At 53.6% G+C, this 22852-nt stretch overlaps 1 protein-coding gene across 5 annotated transcripts in view; it reads left to right on the top strand.

Moving 5' to 3' along the window:
- PREX1 (phosphatidylinositol-3,4,5-trisphosphate dependent Rac exchange factor 1) overlaps nt 1–22852 on the top strand; it is a 195707-nt gene that overhangs the window by 137902 nt on the left and 34953 nt on the right. For all 5 annotated transcript variants that reach the window (XR_009005434.1, XM_057529298.1, XM_057529295.1 and 2 more), the window contains 6 exons: nt 6329–6429; nt 6963–7066; nt 7260–7309; nt 9564–9639; nt 17532–17604; nt 22201–22343. Coding sequence is in view for 4 of the 5 variants with exons in the window: in XM_057529298.1 (XP_057385281.1) it covers nt 6329–6429; nt 6963–7066; nt 7260–7309; nt 9564–9639; nt 17532–17604; nt 22201–22343 (547 nt within the window). In the remaining variant the exon portion in view is untranslated. The remainder of the gene's footprint in view (nt 1–6328; nt 6430–6962; nt 7067–7259; nt 7310–9563; nt 9640–17531; nt 17605–22200; nt 22344–22852) is intronic.

Genomic DNA, 22852 nt, shown 5'->3' with positions numbered 1-22852 from the left:
CTCTGGAGAGGGTAGAAGAATGCCCGGGGCTCCTGACCGCACGAAGCTTGTGGGGAGAGAAGTTTGCCTGTGAGGCTGGGATTTTGTTGAGAATTTATTAACTTACACCCCACCCGCTTCCCGAAAGAGTTTGAAGAGTCCTGGGGTAAAAGCGGCTGTAATTATTATACTGCCATAGACCAGGTGACAGGTGCCATGGACGAGGGTAGTCCCCGTGGAGATGGGGGCAAGTAGTTGCATTCCGGATCGTGTGGAAGGTGACAGCATTGGCTGATGGGGTGGAGAAAAAGGGAATTAAGGATCGTGACCACCTGGAAGGGCTGGAGTGCTGATTGCTGCCAAAGGGGAGGCAGAGGCAGGTTTCACAGGGTGGGAGTAGAGCCCAGAGGCTCCATTTGGATGCTTACCCTGAGACAGGCTCCCGGACGGAGATGTCGACTTGTTAGTTGGATATGAAATCTTGACTCAGGGAGAAAAATCTGGCTTGGAGACCTAAGTGCAGGGGATGTGGGCATTTAGATGGTTTTCAAAGCCATGAGACTGAATGAAATCTGCAGGGGGATGGGTAGAGAGAGGGATGAGGCAGGGACTGGGCCCTGGGGAGGAGGAGGAAGCAGCAAAGGAGACTGAGAGGGAGCAGGCAGAGAGGTGGGAGGCACGCTGGCGAGCGCAGTGACCGTTTGGACGTGTTGAGGGCGAGATGCCCAGGAGACGTTCGCATATTGAACAGATGTTGGATGGGCAGTTGGAGACCAGTGTGAAGCCGGGGGCAGGGGGCCAGGGGGAGCTGATCGGTCACGGCTTGAGGCTTATGGTTGGCAGGGCAGCAGGCAGGGGATTTTGGGGTGGTTGGGCCCCTGGGGTTGGCCTGGATGCCTTGGAGTCAGGCTGCCCTTTTGCCCTCAGGGTTAGTTGACCCCAGCTCCGTGTTCCCTGGGAGGGTCCGTGGAGGGGAGAGTGTGGGCCCCAGACCTGTGGGAAGCAGGGAAGCGGCAGCCGGGCTGGGCTCCGTCAGCTAATTCCTAATCCCTGGGCAGAAAGGAGGTTTTTCTCGAGGAGGGGTTTGCTTCCGGCCCCCCAGGGTCAGAGGACCTCTCCGCCTCTTGCCAAACCCTCTGGAGAGCTTAGTCCAGCTGGATGGGCTAACCTGTCTGTGATTAGGGCTTCAGCAGGGTGTTCTGTCTCCTCAGGAAGGATTAGGGGAGATTTCTTTTACTGCCCATTTGAAACAGGGCCAGGATTGAAGCTGGTTTGGCAATCATCGGGCCCTTAAGGACCAGACTTCCTGCAGGAGATCGTGCTAATAAAAACTCTCCTCCTTGCGCGGCTTTGCTCTGCATCCAGCCCTGGGCTTGTGGTTCTCCTCCTTCCTGGTCAGGACCCAGCTCCTCCTCCAGGAGCAGCCGGGCCCCCTCCGATGGAAGGAACCAGCAGCCGCAGAGACACAATCGTGGAGCCTTTCTCTGCTCCAGGTGCTGCCATGTGAGCGTGCCTTTTAATCTTTGTGTGACACTGTGAGGCAGTTTACTGCCATTGTTCCCATTTTAAGGGTGAGGACACTGAGGCACAGAGAGGGAAAAGGTCCTGCACAAGGTCACGTGGGCACAAGTTGGGGGCTGGGATTTGAACCCAGGACTTTCTTTCACCACACTCTGCTGCGTTTATCCATTTTTATCTCTATTCAGCACATTTCGTTTTTCCTGGATCGTTACCTGTCTCTACAACTAGATGGGGGACTCCAGGAATACAAAAAGTGTCTGATTTATCTTTATAACCTTCAAGGGTTAGGCTTTGAATCAGACTTGGACTCAAGTCCTGCTTCCCCCGCCTTCTAGCTGTGTGACTTTGGGTAAGTTTCTTAACCTCTCTGAGCCTCAGTAAATGACCAATTAACGAGAGAGAATGAAATGTTTGCCTTGCTGGATTGTCGGAGGATACAGAGAGAAAACACATGTGACATGCTCAGCACATTGTGGGCAAGAGTGATGGAAATGTGATGGAGCTTAAGGAGTGGCCTGTTTCTGCCCTCATCAGAGACAAAACTCATGGATGCCATGTGAAGAAAAACCAAGAAATAAAATCTGTGTATTTTTGTGGAGGCTTCACGGGAGGAACATGGCGTTTGCCCTCTAGGATCCTCGGATTCTAGGGAGACAAAATTGATTCCTTCACCTATCCCAGTCATTGTTTATTGAGCCCTTACTGTGTGCAAGCAGTGAACAGGACAGAGGAAACCCCTGCCCTCGTGGAGATAACTGGCCAGTAGGGGAATCAGAAAGTAGATAAATACAAATAAGGGAATTTCAGTGACTTGATGAGTGCTTTAAGGAAATAAGTAGGTTGATGTGAGGAGGTGAGGAAAGGGGGTGTGATTTCAGCCAGGGTGGTCAGGAAGGGCCTCTTGGGGAAGGTGACATTTTAGCCAAGATCTGGATGACAAGCAAGAGCCAACCATGAGAAGATCTGGGGGAACAACAGCATTCCTGGCAGAGGGAACAGCAGGCGTGAAAGCCCCAAGGCTGCAATGAGCCTTGAGTAAATTGAGGAACAGCTTGGAGGCCAGCGTGGCTGGAGGGAGTGAGTGGCTGGGGGTGTTGAGATGAGGCCACAGTGGGTAGCAGGGGCCAAATCAGGCAGGTAAGGGGTGAGGGGTTCAGATTCTATCCCAGGTGCTCTGGGAATCCATTGAAAGAGTTTGTGCAGGAGAGTGAGGCGAGCGAGGATGAACTCATTATACAGGCCCAGAATGAGGGCAGTGTCAGAGCTTTAAGAACTCAGGGCACAAGGTGTGATGGTCTGTCTGGCAGGGCAGTCAGGGAAGGCTTCCTGGAAGGAGAAGGCCTTTGGTTGTACTCTAGACAGAGTTAGATGTCATTCATTAATTGAAGTCTGCCAGAATGGGAGCACCCAGGTGCAAGAGGCCGCACTGTTTCATCCACCTGTGGGCATAGGTACAGGGTATTAGTGTGTAATAGCTGATCAATAATGATTCGTCAGGCATTGCTGCAGACACCACCTGGAAGCATCTCAGGCCGTGGAGTCACAGGGATGAACATAAAACCCCCAGTTCCTGCCCTTGTGGAGCTCAAGGCCATGGAGGAAACAGGCAGGAGAAATGGGATTCTTGTATTGGGGGTGAGTGGACATTGGATCTCAGCTTGGGGGCTTTCCTGGGAAGACTGCCAGGGTGTACCTGTGTGTCCCCTGTGCCTAGCCTTGGACTTGACACTTGAAATTCATGTTTACTGGGTGCACGATACTGGGGGGCAGGAAGGAAGAGGGATGAAGGCTGACACATGCTAACTCTCAACTAGTCCCCCATTCCCTGCATCTCAGACTCCCGGCCAAAGCAGGCTGACCTGCTCCCTGTGTCCGCAGCGTACCTCACGCTGCTCCCGGTTAGGTCTTTCTGGAAGACTGGATCTCGCTTCTCTCTGCCCCCACCCCCACCAACTGGCAGATTGCCGGTTCCCTAACCTTACTTCTTACTCTGGGCCTTTGTATATGCTGACCCTCCTGCCTGTAACACATTTCCTTGCACCCAGCGGTAGCACATGGCGCCCCACTGACACAGCGTGGTTCGCAGATGTGTTTTCCATGGGCCACACGGTGCTTTCAGAAAATTTTGGATTCAATATCAACATTTAACAGTTGGGAGATTTCACAGGAAATGCTGGATCTCCAGCTTCTCTTGAAAAGTCGTAAGATGCTTTAGTCTTCCCACGCGGCCACAGTTGGCCGCAGCGAGTGGCTGCCGTCTTCAGAAGCTCTGGCTGGTTCAGCAGAGTTTCCACCTGGCCCCTTTTACTCATTTATGAGAGTTTAAGGTCCCTGCATTAGAGGTGAATTTTGTCTGGTTTTGTAGGCTGGATCCCAGCTTAGGATTCAACATGATTTGAAAGTTACCGACGAAATCCAGAAGACCCCTGAATGAACCACTTGCCAGATGGACTCTGCTGAGGCCCAGAGAGGGACAGCAGTTTGCCCAAATTTGCCCAGTAAATTGATCCTCAAAAAGGCTCAAGACTCAGCTCAGGGCAGAAACCTGGGTCACAGTTGCTGTCCTCTGGGCTGCATTTTTCTGCCCTTGCAGCTGCTGTGGGCAACTTCCTGTCCCCACACCCTGGCCACAGGGCTGCCGGTCCGTGCCAGAGGTGGCCCCCGATGGGACAGCTGGTGGGCAGCCGGAGGCCGAGTTTCCAGCTTCCGAGAGTGGGCACTCAACATCTGTTCACCTCCCCCAGCTGCCGGCAGCTTTCTTTCTGCCTCTGATTTTTGGGACTTCAAGAATAGAACTGGGGGCGGACAGGACCCAGAACAATCTCTTCCCCACTCGGGGCTCCTGCTCCACAGAATAGATCCGTTTCTTCTACGCCCACCCCCCTCGGCTCTCACTGGGGTTCCCTGAATGCCTCAGCACACACCGCTACCTACACACAGGGCAGGTCTTTGCTCAGCCAAACACTGCAAAGCTAAAAATAGCCCTGCCCCCTTCTGGCCCTGTAATTGGAGGCAGGACAGCTGGTTTTGATAAGCTCCCCACTCTGGCCAGCTGCCACCCGCTTTCATTGAGTACAGAATGACCACATCCCCAGCTCTCCCCTGGCCCGCTGACTTCCAGTGGGTTGAGCTCTGCATGGAGGCCAAACGCTACTCCGAGAACCGGGACCCGGGCTCTGGCTGAGTCTCTGCCCCTCTGGGTAGTCACGTTGGATTTGCCTCATTTCCTCTGGGCTTTTGAGCACTTCTTTCTTTTTTTTTTTTTTTTTTTTTTTAAATTTATTTTTTTTTATTTTTGGCTGTGTTGGGTCTTCGTTGCTGTGTGCGGACTTTTCTCTAGTTGTGGCAAGCGGGGGCTACTCTTCATTGTGGTGCACAGGCTTCTCATTGTGGTGGCTTCTCTTGTGGAGCACAGGCTCTAGGCGCGAGGGCTTCAGTAGTTGTGGCACATGGGCTCAGTAGTTGTGGCTCACAGGCCCTAGAGCGCAGGCTCAGTAGTTCTGGCACACAGGCTTAGTTGCTCTGCGGCATGTGGGATCTTCCCGGACCAGGGCATGAACCTGTGTCCCCTGCATTGGCAGGCGGATTCTTAACCACTGCGCCACCAGGGAAGCCCCGAGCACTTCTTTCTTGCTGAGACCTTCCTGCTTACCCCAGAACATTCCTTCTTGTTTGATGGTTCATTCCTTTATTTGTTCAAAAGAATATTGAGCCTTGCTGTGCTTTGGACCGTCTTCCAGGTGCGGGGGCTGTAGAGCTGTGAATCAGTCCCAGCTCCCCATCAGCATGGAGGTGACATTCTGGTTCGGGGAGATGGTTGATAAACACATAAACAAATCTGTAAATAGTATAATACAACTCCAGTGATAAGTGCTAAAAAGGAAGTAAAACGGAAAGATGGGGATGGTTTGTGTGGGTGTGGGGTGTCTTGATGAGGTGGTCAGGGAAGGCTTCTCCGAGGAGGTGATATTTGAGCTGAGACCTAAAGATGAAAGAGAAAGGCTGTGTGAAGAGCTGGGGAAGGGTGTTTCTAGGCAGTGGGAACAGCAAGTGCAAAGGCCCTGAGGCAGGCAGGAGTCTGGCAATTTTTTTTTAAGCAGGGGAAGATGGTGGGTGAGGCTAAAGCAGAATAAGTGAAAGGTATAGGAGATGAGGAGGGGGCAGTTCATGTCAGGGCCTTGTCATCATGTGGGCAGTTTGGATGTTTTTCTGAGAGTAACCAGGAAGCCCGTCGGAGGGTTTTAAGTGGGAGAATGATATGACTTGATCACCCTTAGCTCTTCTGACTCTCCACAATCATCTTTCTGGGTCTGTATTTCTTCCGGTTTATTGGTTTCTTCATTCCTTCTGTCTGTCCATCCATCCATCCAGCCGTCATCCATCTCCCCACTCATCTACCCAGTAATCTCTCCACTTATCACCCACCCATCTGTTCCCCTCCCCACCCACCTACCCACTAATTTTCCCAGCCACCTAGTCATTTATCTGTCAAATCATCCAGTCATCTCACTTTTCATTCATTTATCCACTCATGTGTCCATCCTCTCTCTCTGTCTCTCTCATCCATCCTCCTATCCATCCATCCATCCAGTGAGCCTGAGGCGGGGCCTGGGGTTTGCTCACACCCACCTCTCTGCCACTGGTCTTGGGGAAAAGCATCTGGCCTCAGCACGACCCCCAGGCCTGTGGTGTCCTAAGCTCTGCTTTCCTGTGGGCAGTTCTGGCTGTCATTCCTGGGAGTGGGGGCGGGGGCAGGCCAGTTCAGTGCCGGCCCCTGTGGTCTCAGGACTGGGGAAGTCCTCTCAACCGCATGTTATGTTCCTGGCAGTGAGTTTGTTGCCTGGCTCCTGGAAATTGGTGAAATCAGCAAGACGGAAGAAGGCGTGAACCTGGGCCAAGCCTTGCTGGAGAATGGTATTATCCACCATGGTGAGTGTGGGCTAGGCCTGGGGGGCCGAGCAGTAGGACCAGGTCAGGCCTCAACAGTGCTGTGCTTCCACTAACTCAGAGGCCATTTCTGCACTTCTGTGTGGCCACCTGTTCCTTCATGGTTTGAAGGAAGAGCCTACAGGATCGGCTAATGGATCCAAAGTGGGGAGTGAGAGAAGCACTAGGGGCGACTCGGGGCCGTTGTGTAGAGATGGGTTCATAAATCTTGACGGTGGGGTCTCACACCCCAGCCTGCTTCGTGATCTAGCTCCAGGGAGATGCTGGGCAGGTGGGCCTCAGGGCAGACTGGAGCGGGCATTTCTGGGCCTCTGATGAGACCGGCAGATGCCCCAGCCCCCAGCTGTGGGTCTCAGCGGGGCCCTGCATGTAGCAGGAGGACCTGGAGTGTGGGCAGGGGCTTTGGTGAAATCGCGCTTGGCACGGAGCCTGGATGAGTGGAGGGTGAGGATGGTGGGCGTGGGTCAGGAGGGGCTGAGGGGGCGCCCAGCCTCACCAGCCCTGGGTCCATCCAGTCTCTGACAAGCACCAGTTCAAGAACGAGCAGGTGATGTACCGCTTCCGCTACGACGACGGCACCTACAAGGCCCGGAGTGAACTGGAGGACATCATGTCCAAGGTGGGAACCCCTCCACCCTGACCCCATGACCTTGACCCCACAGTCACCGCAGAGCAGGCCTGTGCCCCAGTGGCCTGTTCTCCACTGCCCTCACCAGTCTCCCCTCTCCCCACACCCTCTCTCCCCGCAGCCTGGATTTGGAGGCCCCTGAAGGATGTGGCCTGATCCCAGACTCCCGTTTTTTCTCTTTCAGGGTGTGAGGCTTTACTGCCGTCTTCACAGCCTCTACACCCCTGTGATCAAGTAAGTTACTCTCTCCAAGCTTCAGTCTCACCTCTGTCTCTTCTCAGCTGTGTGGCCTTGGGCCAATAACTTAACCTCTCTGAGCCTCAGTCTCCTTCTCCATCAAATGGGGCTAATAACTGTACCTACCCTGTAGGTTTGTCATGAGGGTCAAGTGAGTTAATTTGTGGGAAACACTGCAGTGTGGTGGTGAAGGGTGTTAGTTCTGGAGCTCAGCCTGCTAGTCAGCAGCTGTGTGCTCTTGGGCAGTTATTTAACCTGCTGGGGCCTCAACATTTCCCTCTGTGGAATGGGGATAATAATAGGATACACCTCAGGGCCTTTGCACTTGCTGTTTCCTCTGCTTGGGGTGTTCTTCCCCTACATATGCTCCCTTACTTACTTCAAATGTCTCCAAGTCAGAGGGGCCCTCCCTGACCATCTGTCTAAAACATCACCATCATCTGGAACACGCTACCCTCCTTACTTCACTTTGGTTTTCTTCTTGAAGCTTGTCAGTAGCTGACATGGTTTTCTTCTTGAAGCTTGTCAGTAGCTGACATACTGTATATTTATTTCTTAGTCTGTATACTGTCTGTACCCCAGGGAATTGTACAGTCACCAAGGGCAGGGAATTTGCTCACTGCTGTGTCCCCAGACCCTTGACAACACCTAGAGCGGTGCTGGCCAGTAGAACTTCCCACACTGATAGAGATGCTCTGTGCCTGTGCTGTCCAATACAGTAGCCACTAGTCACACGTGGGTTTCACACTCTTGAGACTGAAGACTGTAATCTTAACTCTTATTTAACATTAATTGGTTGAAAAACTGCCATGTACTGGAGAATACAGTCCAGGGCAAAGGAGCCCTCAGTAAATGTTTGTTGAGTGATTGTTGAAAGGTAATTAACTTCTTTTGCCTCTGTTTCTGCATCTGTGAAATGGGCATAAGAATAGCTCACACCCCTTGGCTTGTCATGAAGATTAAATTTGACTGGTGCCTGGCACACAGTGAAGGCTCTATCAGTGCCAGTGATTAGTGGTTGTCTTTACCGTGAAGCTTGTGGCTGTGGATGAAGGGACAGGGAGGGTGACCTGGTCCTCACCAGCTGCAGAGGCCTCTACCCTCTGTCTTGACAGCTCTTGTCACCTCTCAGGAGTGGAGAGGAAAGGTCTTTTCCCAGCATTCGCTGGAGGCCAGGCCCAGGGAGCCCCTTTCACCTCCAGACCTGCCCCGTTGGCTCCTCCCCTGCTGCCTTTGTGCAGGCCCAGAAGGCAGGCGGGGCCGCCCCGGTCCAGCCTTGGCCCTTGCAGGAGAGGCCTCTCTATCAGCCCCCAGAGGCGGAAGTGGCTGGGCTGGCAGTGGGTCCCCACTTACCACACACGTGACCTGCTGGGCTCCTCAGTTCCTGAAAGCCTGAGAAGAACTCCCCAACCAGCCTTTCTCAGCCCCGACAGGGGCTGGCCGCAGAAACTCACTTTTGTCAGCTTCAAAGTCTGAGAAAGTGTTGCAGTTTGGCGGCAAGGTCCACACAACCCCTTGTACCAAGATTTGGCAGGAATTAGATGCTACAACAGGTCAAAGCAAAGAACCAGGACCGTCACAGCGCCCTGCCTTCTGCTCTGTCCTGATTGCCCACACCAGCCCACGGAGAAGCGTTTCCATGTCGGTATAGTTTTGTTACCTTTAGGCACATGAATGTTAACCGCAAAACAAAAGAAAAAAGGAAAGAATTGGAAGTTTTTCTCATTACTCAAGAGTAAATCAGGGTTCTGCAGGCTCAGCGTTTTTGACGTTTTGGTCTGGATAATTGTTTGGGGGCTGTTCTGGGCAGTTTTGAATGTTTAACAGCATCCTGGTGTCTATCTGCTGGTTGCTGGTAGTACCTCCTCACTCCACCCCCCCAGCCAGGTCATGGCAGCCAAAAATGTCACTAGACACAGCCAAGTGTTCCTTGGGGGGCATAGCCATCCCTGCTTGAGAACCCCAGGCTGGGGAAAGCTTCCAGAGCCCTAGAGCCACCTACCCCTGCCCCTTGATGCTGTTGGTGACGATGGGGTCCTGGGTTGGGACAGACCTGCCCTCAGTGACACTGCGAGTGAGGTGTGGAGTCAGGGCTGGACTCCCTGCCTGGTGCTCTCCCCGGCCCCCCTGCCTCTGACCCGTGGCTGGAGAGCCTGGAAATCCTCGGACCCCGAGCTCTTTGAGTAGGGACATTGGGACTGTTTCCCCTCCCTCCTCCCCGGTCCGCTCACGGCCTGCTTCCTCTCCACAGGGACCGCGATTACCACCTGAAGACGTACAAGTCGGTGCTGCCCGGGAGCAAGCTGGTGGACTGGCTGCTGGCCCAGGTGGGAGCCCCTCCGAGCAAGTGGGCCCCGTCGTCCCCCTCTGCCCAGGCCTGAGGGGCTAACCAGGATGTGGGCCTTTGAGGTTTAAAACAAAATTGTTTTTAATTGTTTTTTTAAATTGCGGTAAAATACGCATAATATAACATTGATCATCTTAACCATTTTTAAGTGTACAGTCCAGTAGCCCTAAGTCCATTTCCATTATTACACAGCCATCACCCCCATGCACTTCCAGAGCTCTTTCCATCTTGCAAAACTGAAACTCTGTCCCCATTAAACAGTAACTTCCCATTCCTCCCTCCCCCCGGCCCCTGGCAGCCATCCTTCCACTTCCTCTCTCTGAGTTTGCCTGCTCTAGGTGCCCCGTGTAGGTGGAATCATGCAGTGTTTGTACTTCTGTGTCTGGCTTGTTTCACTCAGCATAATGTCTTCAGGGTTCATCCACGTTGTAGCCTGTATCAGAATTTCCTTCCTTTTAAAGGCTGAATAATATTCTGTTGTGAGGATAGAGCACATTTTATTTATCTGTCAGTTAAGGGACACTTGGGTGGCTGCCACCTTGAGGCTTTCCTGTTTAAAAGTGGGACGGTCCCGGGCAAACTGGGACAAGCTGGTCTCATCCTGCCATCAAACCGGAGCCTCCACATGAGGCTTGCCAAGTTATTCCCTTATCCCAGGTTCCCAGTGAGTGGGGGCCGGGCAGAGTCTTGGAGAAATCTCTGTGCTGATTTTGCTGCAACTTCCCGAAGGTGATTGTTCCATCGAGGTGCCGTGGACACTTTTACTTACCTGCCTCTTACACTTTGTGGCTTCTGTTTGCAGGGCGCTTACTCTGGGCCAGGCCCTGTCTGGGCTTTGTGCAGTATCTCATTGAGTCCTCCAACCCATTTCCAGACAGGGAACTGGGGCCCAGAGAGGCCAAGTGCCTGGTTCAAGGGCACACAGCCTGGCAGCAGTAAAGCTGGGACTCGGATGGGCGCATCTTACATACTTAGGCCTCATTTCTGCAAACTTTTCAGGGAGCCTGCAAGAATGTTCATTCATAGTGTATAAGAAGAACGTAATGTCTCCAAAGACAAGAAGACAACTGTGAAATCTAAATGTTTAAACTTTCATAGAGTGCAGCTTTATGGCAGCCTTATTAATTGTTAAGTTTAGCATTCACAGAAACTTCATTCCATTCAAAAACAATTTGCTGCCTGGATTTTCTCATGTCGAACAAATTCCTGATGATTGCCTAGAAATCATAGCCGATCTATGTAAAGTAAATGCTTCTCGGCATCAAATAACTTCAACAGCAAGTTTAGAAAAATTCTTGAAAAAAAATTTCAAGCCCCCAAAACGTATTTAATGTAGGATGTGGGTGCATTTTAATATGTTTGCTATGATGTGGGGCCCTAAGACGCGGGAGGTCTTAAAATGACCTTGGATTTGAATTCAGATTTGCACAGCTGGGAAGCACAGAGGTGCTAACCATTGTACTACACCGCACACTGCCCCCTCCTTAGGATCCCCTGAAGCCAGCTCAGAGCATGTGCTTTATTTATAGCCAGGCAGACCTGGGTTCAAATCTCAGCACTGCCGCTTCTCAGCTGAGTGATCTTGGACAAGCCGCGTAACCTCTCTGTGCCTCAGTTTCCACACCAGTAAAATGAAGCTCAAAACAATAGATTATTTTGAGGATTCAGTGAGTTAATCATCTAAAGTGCTTAGAACAGTGGCTGGCACAGAGTAATTGCTTAGTAAATGGAACTGTTATTGTAATAATTCCTCATTTCCTTCCCAAAGGATTCAAGGTGCCTCAAAATTCCATGCAGTGTGGAAGGCAGGCTGAAGAAATTACAGAGGGACTTGTGGGTGCAGGAACAGACAGCTGAGGAGGGCCGAGAGATGATCTGTTTGGAGTCCCATCTTCTGGGTGGGCTGTGACCGGGGAGGGGCGATTTCTTTTGTGGTTTTTAGGTTCTTCGTTCAGACCCCAGACATGCCGGGGTGTAGGGCTCTCTGAAACGCTGCTTCTCCCCACCTTGGACCTTTGTGGCCTCATGTTTCCTGAGCTCCACAGCTGACTGTTGGTTTCAAAGCGCGATGTGGACTTTGCCTTAAGTGGCGAATCCCAGGCCTGAGCTGGGAGTGGGGTGGGTTACCAAGCTGACGAGAAGTCAGTGAACCTGGGAAATACCTGGAGATGGAACGCACAGGATGCACCGCTCTGGGACTGGGAAGGGGTCACGGATGGGTCCCGGGGTTTTGGTGCGGTGGGTTTTCCCTTCGTTCACAGTGATGGGAAGGCGGGGGGGAGAAGTTGAACGTTCTCCTTGGCTGTGGGAAGGCGCTGCCTTTGGGGTGCCCACTGTACTCCCCAGTGGAGTGGAGGAGGTGGGCGGGGGAGGGGCAGGCTTTGCACACCTGCTGCTCAGGAGGCATCTCTGCTGCAGATACTCTGTTCCTTGTCAGCTCCTGGGTGGTATTAACAATGAGGGGGCAGAAGAGAGTGTAGAAAAATCCGACAAGAGGGCTCACGGGCTCATCCCTTTTTTCCTCCTAACACCTGCTGTGTATAAGGCACTGTTTTAGGTTCTGGGGGGACAGCAGTGGACAAGACAGACAACGCTCCTGCCCTCGTGGCTGTTAAATTCTGGTGAGGGGTAGGAGAGGCATTTAATAAACAAGGAAAAGTAGTAACATACTTTGTTAGCTGGTGCTAGGTGCCAGCTCGGTGGGAGCTACCGGGGAGGGGGGGAGTCAACCTTTCACATGGGTGGGTGGTGATGTGGTTTTTCACAGGGGGCAGAGAAGGTGGTGTTTCGAGCAGGGACCTTTGAATAGAGACCGGAGGGAGGTGGGGAACGAGCCAGGGGGACATCTGGGGCCGGAGCTTTCTCTGAGGGGAAAAGCAGCTCAGAGGCTCTGAGTGGGGTGAGCTTGGAGGGTCTGGGGGTGGGGAGAGGCCAGTGCGGCTGGAGTGGCGTGAGCGAGAGCGAGGGTGGTGGGGAAGCTGGTGGGCAGCCAGCCCCAAGGGGCCTTGTGAGCTCTTGGGCGGTTTGGGGCCACTGCAGAGCTCTGAGCACAGATGGGACAGCATCTGACTTCGGTGGGCTAAGATGCTCAGGCTGTCGGGGGACGAGGTCGGCAATTGGGAGACCAGCGAGGCGGCGGCTTCAGAACTGTTGGTGGGGAGCGCGGTGTCTGAGAGCCGGGTGGCCGCAGGGGAGGTGGGAGGAGGGGGGAGGTGGGAAGAGTGGTCAGGCTTTGGAGTTTTTGAAGGTAGACCTAACGGACTCTGCTGTTGAATGGACGGAGTGGGCGGGCAGTGGTGAGAGACACAGGAGTCTTGAATGACTGCAAGGCCCTTGGCTGAGCTGGGGAGGCTCGAGCGCGCCCTGGACCCCGGCAAGGAGGAGAACTGGCCAGAGCAACGGCCTCTGTTGGTTTCTCTTTATGATCGGTGTTGGGCACGACGGGGGCCTGCTTGTGGCCTGTGCTGTCAGATTAGCTGTGATCCTGGCCGAAGGCCCCCTGGAGTAGCCTGAGTCATTGTCAGTTGGTCCAGAGGACCCCCCCCTGCCCCGCCTCCCTGCCGCCATCCCCCAGCATCCAGTCACAGTGGGGGCAGGGGGCAGACGGTGGAGTAAAGGTTGCAGCTGACCCTCTGTCCACTTCAGCAGGCCTCGCATGGCTTGGCCTGGTCTGGGGACACAGGGAAGTTAATTGCAGTTGACATAGGATGGCTTCCATGAGATTGACCGAACGACAGCTGGCATCTGGCTCCGGGTCAGGGAAAGGGGGGGGACGGTGTGTGTGTGGGTCTCTCTGCGGGGGAGAGGTTGGTGATGAGGATGTGACCTTGAAGACTGCTTACAGCAAGTCTTGATTCCAAGAGTCATCCCCACCTGCACTTTAGCAGGACAGTCAAGAAGAAAACATAGATTTGTGTAGTTCAGCAGGGTTATTTTGCTTTGAACACATCTTCATTTCTAATTCTAGGTCATTCTGCTCCTTGAAACAAAATGTTGATTGAAACCCCCTAGATCAGCTAGAAATACTTTTGGCTGCACATAGTAGGAAACCTGACTTACACAGTCAAGACATCTCTCACATAATAGGAAATCTAAATTATACAATAAAGACATTTTTTGCTCATATAACTAGGCGTCCAGAGTTCATGGTCCTAGAGCTCAACAATGCCATTTATACCCATGCTCTTTCCATCTTTTTGTTCCGCCATCTTGCCAGCTGCCTCATTGTCATCAGATGGCTGCCACAGCTCCAGGTATCACATGTATGTAGACCTATGGCCAAAGGCAGGCAGCAGGGGCAGTTGGAAAGAGCTTTCTCACTATATTTATTAGGAGAGGAAACTTCCCCAGTCCCCTCCCTTGCCCAGTGGTCTTCCCCTTAGGTCTCATGGCCAGGTGGGTCCTTCATGTACCCCTAAACCACTCCCTCAGGAAAACAACAAGGATTGCTGAGAGTACCTTAGAATTCCTCAGAATTCATCCCTTGAGGCTGGGGGAAGGGCTCCCTACCAACTACTCAAATGAATGAGAATTCTTTTAGCTCAGAGGATAAGGAGGGTATTAGTCCTTCGATTGACAAGCTATGTACTGTATCACTTCTGATCTTCTGTGTGTATTATCTCATTTAATCTTCAGAAAACAGTTGTTATCCCCATTGTACTGATGAGGAAACTGAGGCTCAGGTTATGTAACTTGCCTCAGGACACACAGAAATGAGGTACTCCTATAAGATTGTGTGTGTGGGGGGCCTTCATGATGCCTTGGTAGTCAATAATAATAGAAATTGTAATAATAATCCTCTGTATTGATTATAGCTTGTACTGTGGAGTCTGAGTGGGGAATACCACTGAGAGGTGGCAGAGGCCTTGGAAAGTCAAGGGCAAATCTGGGGATAAAAAGTACAAATGAGGAAATGAAAGTCAGAGAGGTTAAGGAATTGCCTACGGTCACGGCTTGGCCAAACAGGGGTTTGAACCCGGGGGATCCAGCTACAGGGTTTGCTCTCCTCACCTCTCTGCTCATGGTTTTTTGGTCTGTGCTGCTTGGGCTCCGAGATGCTCTAGGCTATGGCCGTCAAAAGGAGGGCGGGGGTCGGTGGGCTGGGGCAGGAGAGAGCAGGGACAGGCCAGGAGCCAGGTGTGGGAGGGCTCATATCTGTTGGCTCCTGTGCTGGCTCTGCAGAAATGTGCCCTGAGCGCCCGCTACGCTGACCCCCATGCTCAGGCAGATGGCAGTGCTGACGGCGGCGGGTTTCTAGCACCCGGGGTGGGGTGGCAAGGCTGGGGTGAGTGAGCAGGCAAAGGGCCAGGCCGGCAGCTCAAGGCACCAGCAGAGGAAACAAAGGATAAACAAGGACAGGACAGGAGCCCTGGCCGTAACCCTGGGTAACTCTCCTCCCCTCTTGGAGCCTCAGTTTCCCTATTTGTAACTTGGAGGGAAGGTCCGGTTGTAAAAGGATTCCATTCTCATGCTGTAAACTTGGGCAAGTGCCAAGCCTGTCTGTGCCTCAATTTCTTCATCTGTCAAATGGGGTTAATAAGAGCGATTGCCTCTGGGTTGACCGTCAAGGTAGTTAGGAGGAGCTGACATGGGCATTGAGACCTGAAAAGCCAGGGCAGGGCATGCCAGGGGGAAGAAGGAGTAGGTGCAAAGGCCGTGAGGTGGGGTCACATGTAGTGTGTGGAAGGAGCAGCAAGGAGGCCGTCGTGGATGGAGCCCCCAGCGAGGGGGGCTGGTGGGTGAGTGGGGGATGAAGGGGAAGTGTGCTGGTGAGGTTGATTGCACAGGGCTGTGTGTGCCTGTGCCTTCCTCTGGGAGGGGAGAAAATGGGGACTGGATGACTTTCGGTTTCCCCACGGCTGGCAGGATGTGGGGTGGGGGCTTGCTTTTCAGGCGGTGGACACATCCAGGGTTGGCGTATTTCACTCTTGACCAGAGAATCCCTCTGCTGTTCTCACTTTGGGAGCCACCCCATGGGTCACCCCAGGGCCCTTTGGAGAGAAGAGAGGCCGGGACGGGCTGGGATGGGCTGGGAGCCCAGGTTGTGAGAGCTTCAGAAAGCTAGGTGGGCTCCAGACGCCTGCCCGGGCCCCCTGGGCTGCAGAGCTGGGCCTGCCTGCCTCCTGGGCCCCTCACAGCTGGGGGCGGCTGCTCCGGATGCGGCCTCTTGCATGGATGGCCGCCCCGCTGGCAGGGCTGTGAGTGTGCTGGCTCTCCAGCTGCCGGCCCGCGGTCCCACAGGACAGATTTGTCATCTGTGAGTCAGCTGGGGCAGCTAGAGCAGCTGAGGCCAGTGGCTCCCCCAGGCTCTGCTCTGGGGCCTTGGCAGGCTGAGGCCTGCAGCTCTGAATTCATTTCTCCTGTAGCTGCGGAATTCCCTCCCTGGCCCCTCCGCTGCTGGCAGGGGCCTGGGGGGGATACACCAACAGTGGAGGCCTCTGGCCTGGCTGTGTCGGGCCAGTGCCTCTTGGAATAACTTCTCACTTGGGCAGTATTTTAAACGAGAGGCCGGCTGAGCGGAGCGAAGCTCATTGACCTGGCTACAGACTAATGCATGAGTTAGTCCCTGCTGACAATGTCTTTATTCAGTCAGCAAGTATGTACTGAGCACCTACTGCATGCCAGGCTCTGTTCTAAGCACTTACGATTCAGCAGGGAACACAATAGATCAAAGGCCTTTTCCTTAAAGAGCTGACCTTCTCACTCACCCTGTTTTTGCTGGCCATGTTATTCTCTGTACTCTAAGCTTTGTCCACCTCTGGACCTTTGTCCGTGCTGTTTCCTTTGCCTGTCACTTCCCCTACGTACACACACAACTCACATACTTTGCCTGGATATACTGAGATTATTTGGGTTGCAAGAAACAGAAACAGAATCTGGCTAACTTAAGGAAAGTAAAAAAGAGAAGATGACTTATTGAGAAGGCCGTGGAGCACCCACAGAGTCAGGGGGAGACCCAGGAGCCAGGTCCCAGGAGGAACTGGCACCAGGAGACTCCCAGCTTCTCGGGAGCAGGCGCGGAGGGGCACCGTCTCCAGGGCACACTCTCGGGGAGAATCGGCACCAGCTTTTCCCTGACCTTGGGTTCCTCTGCTCAGGGAGGAGCCAGGTCAGTTAGGAGTTGAATTTGATCTCTAGTATCAGAGAGCCAACTACAGAGGCTGAAACAAATTAGGGGTTTATTTTTCTTTGGTATGAGAGAAGCCCGGAGGTTGGTGGTCCAGAGCTGCTAGTACAATCTCGGTATCTTTGAAGACCACCCCTGCTCTTTCTTTTTGCTCTGCCATCCTTAGTATGTTTCTATTTTTGAGGTCACATTGTGCTCTAGGATGACTGCAGGAGCTCCAGCCATCACACCTTTGTTCCAGGCAGGAGGAAGAGAAAGGAAGGGCCGGGGACAAAGAGTGTTTTGCCAGAGCCTCCCTATCAGTGGTTTCTGCTTATATCTCATTGGCCACCTCTAGCTGTAAAGGAGGCTGGGATCTGTGGTTGTCTAGGTAGATGAATTGCTGTCTGTAAGAGTGAGGGTTTCAGTACTAGGGCGGGATGGGGCCGGGGAGGGTTGTTGCTGGGCAACCAGCAGTGTCTGCCACATAAAATCTCCATTTCTCGTTTGTGGTGTTTATGGCATGGTACACCATGCATTTCTCACATGTAAATAATTAACATGCAATTAAATACTTTTCTTGTTTGGGGTTTATTAATAACAATCAGAGACATGGTTGGGGGATACCACAGTAAACCAGACAGACACACATCCCTGCCCTCGTGGAGTCTCCATTCCCGGGGTGGTGGTGGGCTTTTCCCCAGCCTGGCTCAGCCCCTTGGCTCAGCGGGTCCACCTAACACGCTCTGCTTCTTGTTCTGTTCCAGGGCGATTGCCAGACACGCGAGGAGGCGGTGGCGCTTGGTGTGGGCCTGTGTAACAATGGCTTCATGCACCACGGTAATCCGCCCCTTCCCCTTCAGCCCAGCCTCCCCGGGGTGGGGTGGGGGTCCTGTCCTGGGACAGAAGAGCTGGCAGGGACCCTGGTCCCTGGTGCATTTTACGGCGGGGGGAAACTGAGGCCCAGAGAGAGCAAGTGGCGGGCTGGCGGCTGCCCAGCGTGCCCGTGGGTGAGCCCGGGCTGGATGCCGGGTGGGCCTGTGCGGCAGCTCGTGGATTCCACCCTTCCCCACCTCACCCGCCCCGTTCTGCACTGATGGGGACATCACTTCAGGTGGCCAGTGGGGACCAAGGTGGCTGGTAAAGATTGGCTGCAAAAAACAGACCGGATGTGAGGTCAAATCCATGGGCTTCCTAAGCCCTTCCTCCCTCATGGGATGTGGCCTCCCAGGGTGGGCAGTGAGGGTGGACGACGCAGACCTGGCCCACGGGCTTCCGGGGAGGAGAGGAGAGGAGAGAAGAGGAGAGGGGTCCGTGGGGACAGAGGATGGGCGGGTTGTGAGCATGAGAGGAAGGAGGCCGGGCGGGGCCTCGCCCCTCAGACGCCTCACTCCTCCCCGCACAGGGAGAAGCACCTAAGAGGGGAGAGAGGCGGATGGTCCGAGATGGTCCTGGGGCAGGAAGCTGGGGAGAGGGAGGGAGAAAATGGTTCCACTGATGCGATTTTCAGTTCACACAGAAGTGATACTCCGCGTGCCTGGCCTCCTCCTAAGAACTCTCCATGTAGTAATGAGTTTCGTCCTTGGGACGATCGATCCTTTGATGTTGGTGTGAATGTCATCCCCGTCTGTAAACGAGGAATGGAAGCTCAGGCATCTGGGACACTTGCTCAAGGTCACCTGACAAGGAGGGGCTGGGATTTGAACCCAGGCAGGCTGGCGTCGCAGGCCACATGTCAACCACTGAGCTCTGTGGCCTGTCCTTGTGGCCCTGGGGGAGCCCTGAGGCTCCCACCCTTTTGGGACGAGTGGACTTTGAAGCCCCACCGAGGAGCCTTTCTCCTGTTTCCAGAACACTCCCCAGGGCCTTGTCACTTGCAGTTTCTCTAGCCCGGGTGTCCCTCCCTGCCTTGCCCCCTCACTTATTCAGTGTTCCTGCTCAATTCGTGCCTCCCCAGCAAGGTCACCTGACCACCTGCTAGAATAGCTCCTCTCTTTCCTCACCCCCTGGACCAGCTCAGATTCACTTTTCTTCCTGGAGCTGCTCTGTCCCTGCGAGGCTGATTCCACACCTCCGTCCGTCTTAGTGCATCCCGCCGTCTTCCAGAGGGTGCTTTCTGCGTGCAGGCACCGTGCTAGGCTCCGGGGACCGGGGTGAACACGATACATGCAAGTCTTGCCCTCGTGTGCCTGTACGCGCGTGTGTGCGTGTGTGAATCACACGACAGTAAATAAGAACATTTTCTGGACTATTACGAGCATGTGAGGAGGACTTTGGCTCTTACTCCAGTGAGGTGGGCGTCCCGGGAGGGTTCTGAGCAGGGAAGGACGTGCCTGACGGGCTTGTTACAGGTCCCATCTGGCTGCGTGTGGAGAGCGTCTTTGAGGGTGAGGGCGGAAGCAGGGAGGCCAGGGGGAAGGCGGCCGTCATAGTCCAGAGGAGGGACCACGCTGCTTGGATGCATGTGGTGGCAGCGGAGGCCTGAGACTCGGGAAGGGCTTCTGGCCATTCCGCCTCCCGGCATCTGCTCTGTGCTCCAGCTCAGGGGTTGGCAAACTCTGTCTGCAGAGGGTCAGACAGTAAATACCTTAGTCCTTGTAGGCCACACGGTCTCTGTCACAGCCCAGCTCTGCCCCTGTAGCCTAAAAGCAGCTACAGGGGATGTGTAAACAAGTGGGTGTGGCTCGGAGCCAGTAAAACTTTATTTAGAAAAACAAGTGTTCTACCCCTGGTCTAGCTGCTGGATTTACTCTCCCTTCGGCAGGGAGAGAGAGGCGCCCCTGGGGTGACAGGTCATTGGATTTGCCCCCTGCCTCGTAGCCGGCAGGCCCGGTTCTGGGCCTGACTCGGCGGACTGCCGGCAAAGCCCTGCTCCTCCCCGGCCTCAGTTTCCCCGTCTTTCCCTTCCCATCTGAGCTCAGCGTGGCCACGGCTCTGTGGGGTTGGGACTCACTCTGGGGCAGGTCGGGAGCCCGGCAGCCTTGGTCATTCCCGAAAGCCGCTCTGTTCCCTGCGGGGGGCCCTCGCAGCTCCATCCCCACCTCCCATCAGCTGGGCAGAGCCTCTCATTTGTGGGTGAGAGTAATTAGGGGTCCACCCCAGCTACTATTTCGGGAAGGCGGCTGGCTGGGGACATCGTGGAGGGGGTGACCCCGGGCAACAGCACCACCCTCAGGGTCGCTCGGGGAGACAAACTGCAGGGCGCGGCCCTTGCTCCCTTGTTCCTGCCACGAACTCAGAAATAGGCTGAAAGGGGAAAGGGCCAGATCCTAGGGCTGTGGCCGCTGCAGAGTGCAGGTTAGGGTGCCGGGTGGAGCGTGGGGCGGGGCGCCTGTGTGGTGCCTCCCGTGGTGTCCGACCCGAGCGCCCGGGGCTCTGAGGTGTCCCCGGGGAGGGACCCAGAGGCCAGCGGTCCAGCGCCTTAGGCACATACAGGGAAACTGAGGCTCACCATTTAATCCTCGCAGCCACCCCGGGAGGTTGGTGCTGTTATTATCCCCACAGATGAGGAACCTGAGGCTCAGAGAGGCTAAACGGCTGCGAAGTTGGGAGGGGCCGGGCAGGGATTTGAACGTGGATCTGTGCCCATCTCATGAAGCCTGGCCAGTGGCCTCGACTGGAAGTTGGGAGTGGTTGGCTCTCACCTGGCTGAGCTCCCGGACTCCGGGATTCCAGATGTTTCCCCACATATTTCAGCCGAGACACGAGACACAACACGGTGCTTCCTCTTCCCACTCCCTGAGTCTTTTAGCCTCGTGTTTACAGTGGAGGGGAAGCCAGCCGGCCTCCTGGGGCCTGGCTCCCAGCTCTGGGGAAAGCAGCAATCTGTGTGTCTGTTGTCTCCAAGGAGGTAATAGAGGTGGCCTGAGAATGATGCTCACCAACAGCTAGCTGTCCCGGGAAAGGCAGGAGACAGGAAAGAAGGGCTCCTGATGCTTTTCACGTCACCAAAGGTCTTTGGGGACGGCGGGGACATCACGAAGCTAAGGCAGCTGCTTGTCTTTCTTTCAGGGGCCTGCTGACTTCAGACGACTGCCTCGATTTCTCCCCTTTATTTAATTTGTCCTCTCCCCCATCTATCAGGCCAGGCTGGGCAGTATGGTGAAGAGGAGGAGCCTGGGCTCTGTGACCTTGGGCAGTTTATTTAGCTCCTCTGGGCTTCAGTCTTCCTATCTTTAAAAGGGGTGCAGCAGGTCCTTCTTTGTCTGCGGAGTAAGTGAACTTAAGCCTGTATCCCCGGCGTGCCCTGCGTGAGAAGGTATTTAGTTAAATTGTAATCCACAGGGACTACATCACATGCTGATTGTTACTGGTTCTTTTTATTCATTTTCCTGCCTTGTCTTAGAACAGAGGTCAGAAGACTCTTTCTGTAAAGGCCCAGATAGTAAATATTTTAGATTTTGTGGACCATACAGTCTCTTGCAATTATTTAATTCTGTCATTGTGGCCCCAAAGCATCCCCAGACAATATGTAAATAAATGGGTGTGGCTGTGTCCCAATAAAACTTTATTTATAAAAAGCAGGAGTGGGCCACATTTGGCCCACAGGGACTGAGTGTTAGTCCCTGGTCTAAAGGGTTTCACTGTGGTCTGTTTCTGATTATCAGTGAGGGTGAGTTCCTTTTCATATAATTGTTGCCTGCTTAGATTTTCCCATATGTTAATTGCCCATTCATATCCTTTGCCCTTTTATCTATGAGTTTCCCAGCTTTCTCTGGTTGATTTGTTGGAGTTTCCTGTATATTCTAGGTATTTATTCTTTGTTGGTTTTAGACAGTACAGTTAGTTTGGAATCTGTGGCCTGCCTATGGCCTTCCTACTGAATGGAAGTCTTTAATTTTATCATAGTGCTTTTTGGGGGGTCTTGTATATGAACTCCTTTTCTGCTCTAGGGCAGAGATATTCTCCTGCATTTTGTTTGGTGAGCTTTAGCTTTTCTGTTCCTATTTAGGTCTTTAATCCAAAAGGAGTTTATTGTTACATATGGTATGAGGTAGGGATCCGGTTTTATTTTTTTTCCTGTGAGTCAGTTTTCCCCGTACCATCTGTGGAATACTCCACGTGGTCGTTCATCATCCATCACATGCTGAGTTCCCATAAACAGTGTCCTCTTATGTGATTGCTGTTCTCTTCTGCTGGCTTTTAATCTGCTTCTGCTGTGGTTTCACACAGGTTTTGTTACCATGGCTTTGTAATATGCCTTTATAGCAGGTGGGGCGAGTTCAGAGTTTTCAAGGGAAGTCAGAAAGCCAGGCTTTTATGTTGAATATCCTAATATGTTAGTATTGGCACAGGATTTTACTTAAAAGAGCACCGTGCTGGCCAAACCAAACTTGTCCAGGGGCTGGTTCCGGCCCGTGGCTGCCAGTTGGCAGGTGCTCCTGAAAGCTTCCCGTGTGAGCCTGACCTTGCGCTTGCATGTCTGTGGGTTCACAGTGCTGGAGAAGAGCGAGTTCAAGGATGAGTCCCAGTACTTCCGTTTCCACGCAGACGAGGAGATGGAGGGAACCAGCAGCAAGAACAAACAGCTTCGCAGCGACTTCAAGCTGGTGGAGAACATTCTGGCCAAGCGCCTGCTGGTAGGAGCAGAGCTGTGCTGCTGCATCTTCCTTCCCAGACCCGCCTGCAGGCCCGGGAACTGGGCAGCCTTCAGGTTATGGCTGGAGAAGTTGCAGTCAAGTTGGAATACCCGAGAGTACGGGGGATTCTAGGTGGTGGCTGGCAACACTGCCCAGAGGCCAGGTTGCTTTACTGGACAGACTACCCTCTTGACAGATGAGACTGGGCTCGCTGGGCTCCTTTTCTTTGCCTTCCCATCTCCCCTTGTCTGCCCCACACCCCAGCCTAGCCTTGTGCAGGGAGGATGGCCTCCTGAAATGACTCCTCCTGCACACCAAAACCTTGTGTCTTCTGGGCTGTCACCCTGTCCTTGTTCAGTTGTTGTAAATAGCCTTGCAGTTAAGGTAGAACATTTACCAGCCTGTTCAGATATTTTACTAGCCCAGCCCACCGAATCCTGTTTCTCTCCCACTGGCGAGCAGCAGCCTGCATCTTGAGGCCTGGCCCACAGCAGGCAACCGGCAGAGAG

Source organism: Balaenoptera acutorostrata, chromosome 15 (assembly GCF_949987535.1).
Source record: "Balaenoptera acutorostrata chromosome 15, mBalAcu1.1, whole genome shotgun sequence".
NCBI classification, from domain to species: domain Eukaryota; kingdom Metazoa; phylum Chordata; class Mammalia; order Artiodactyla; family Balaenopteridae; genus Balaenoptera; species Balaenoptera acutorostrata.
The sequence above is the reverse complement of the archived record's forward strand: the minus strand, read 5'-3'. Positions and strand labels throughout refer to the sequence as shown.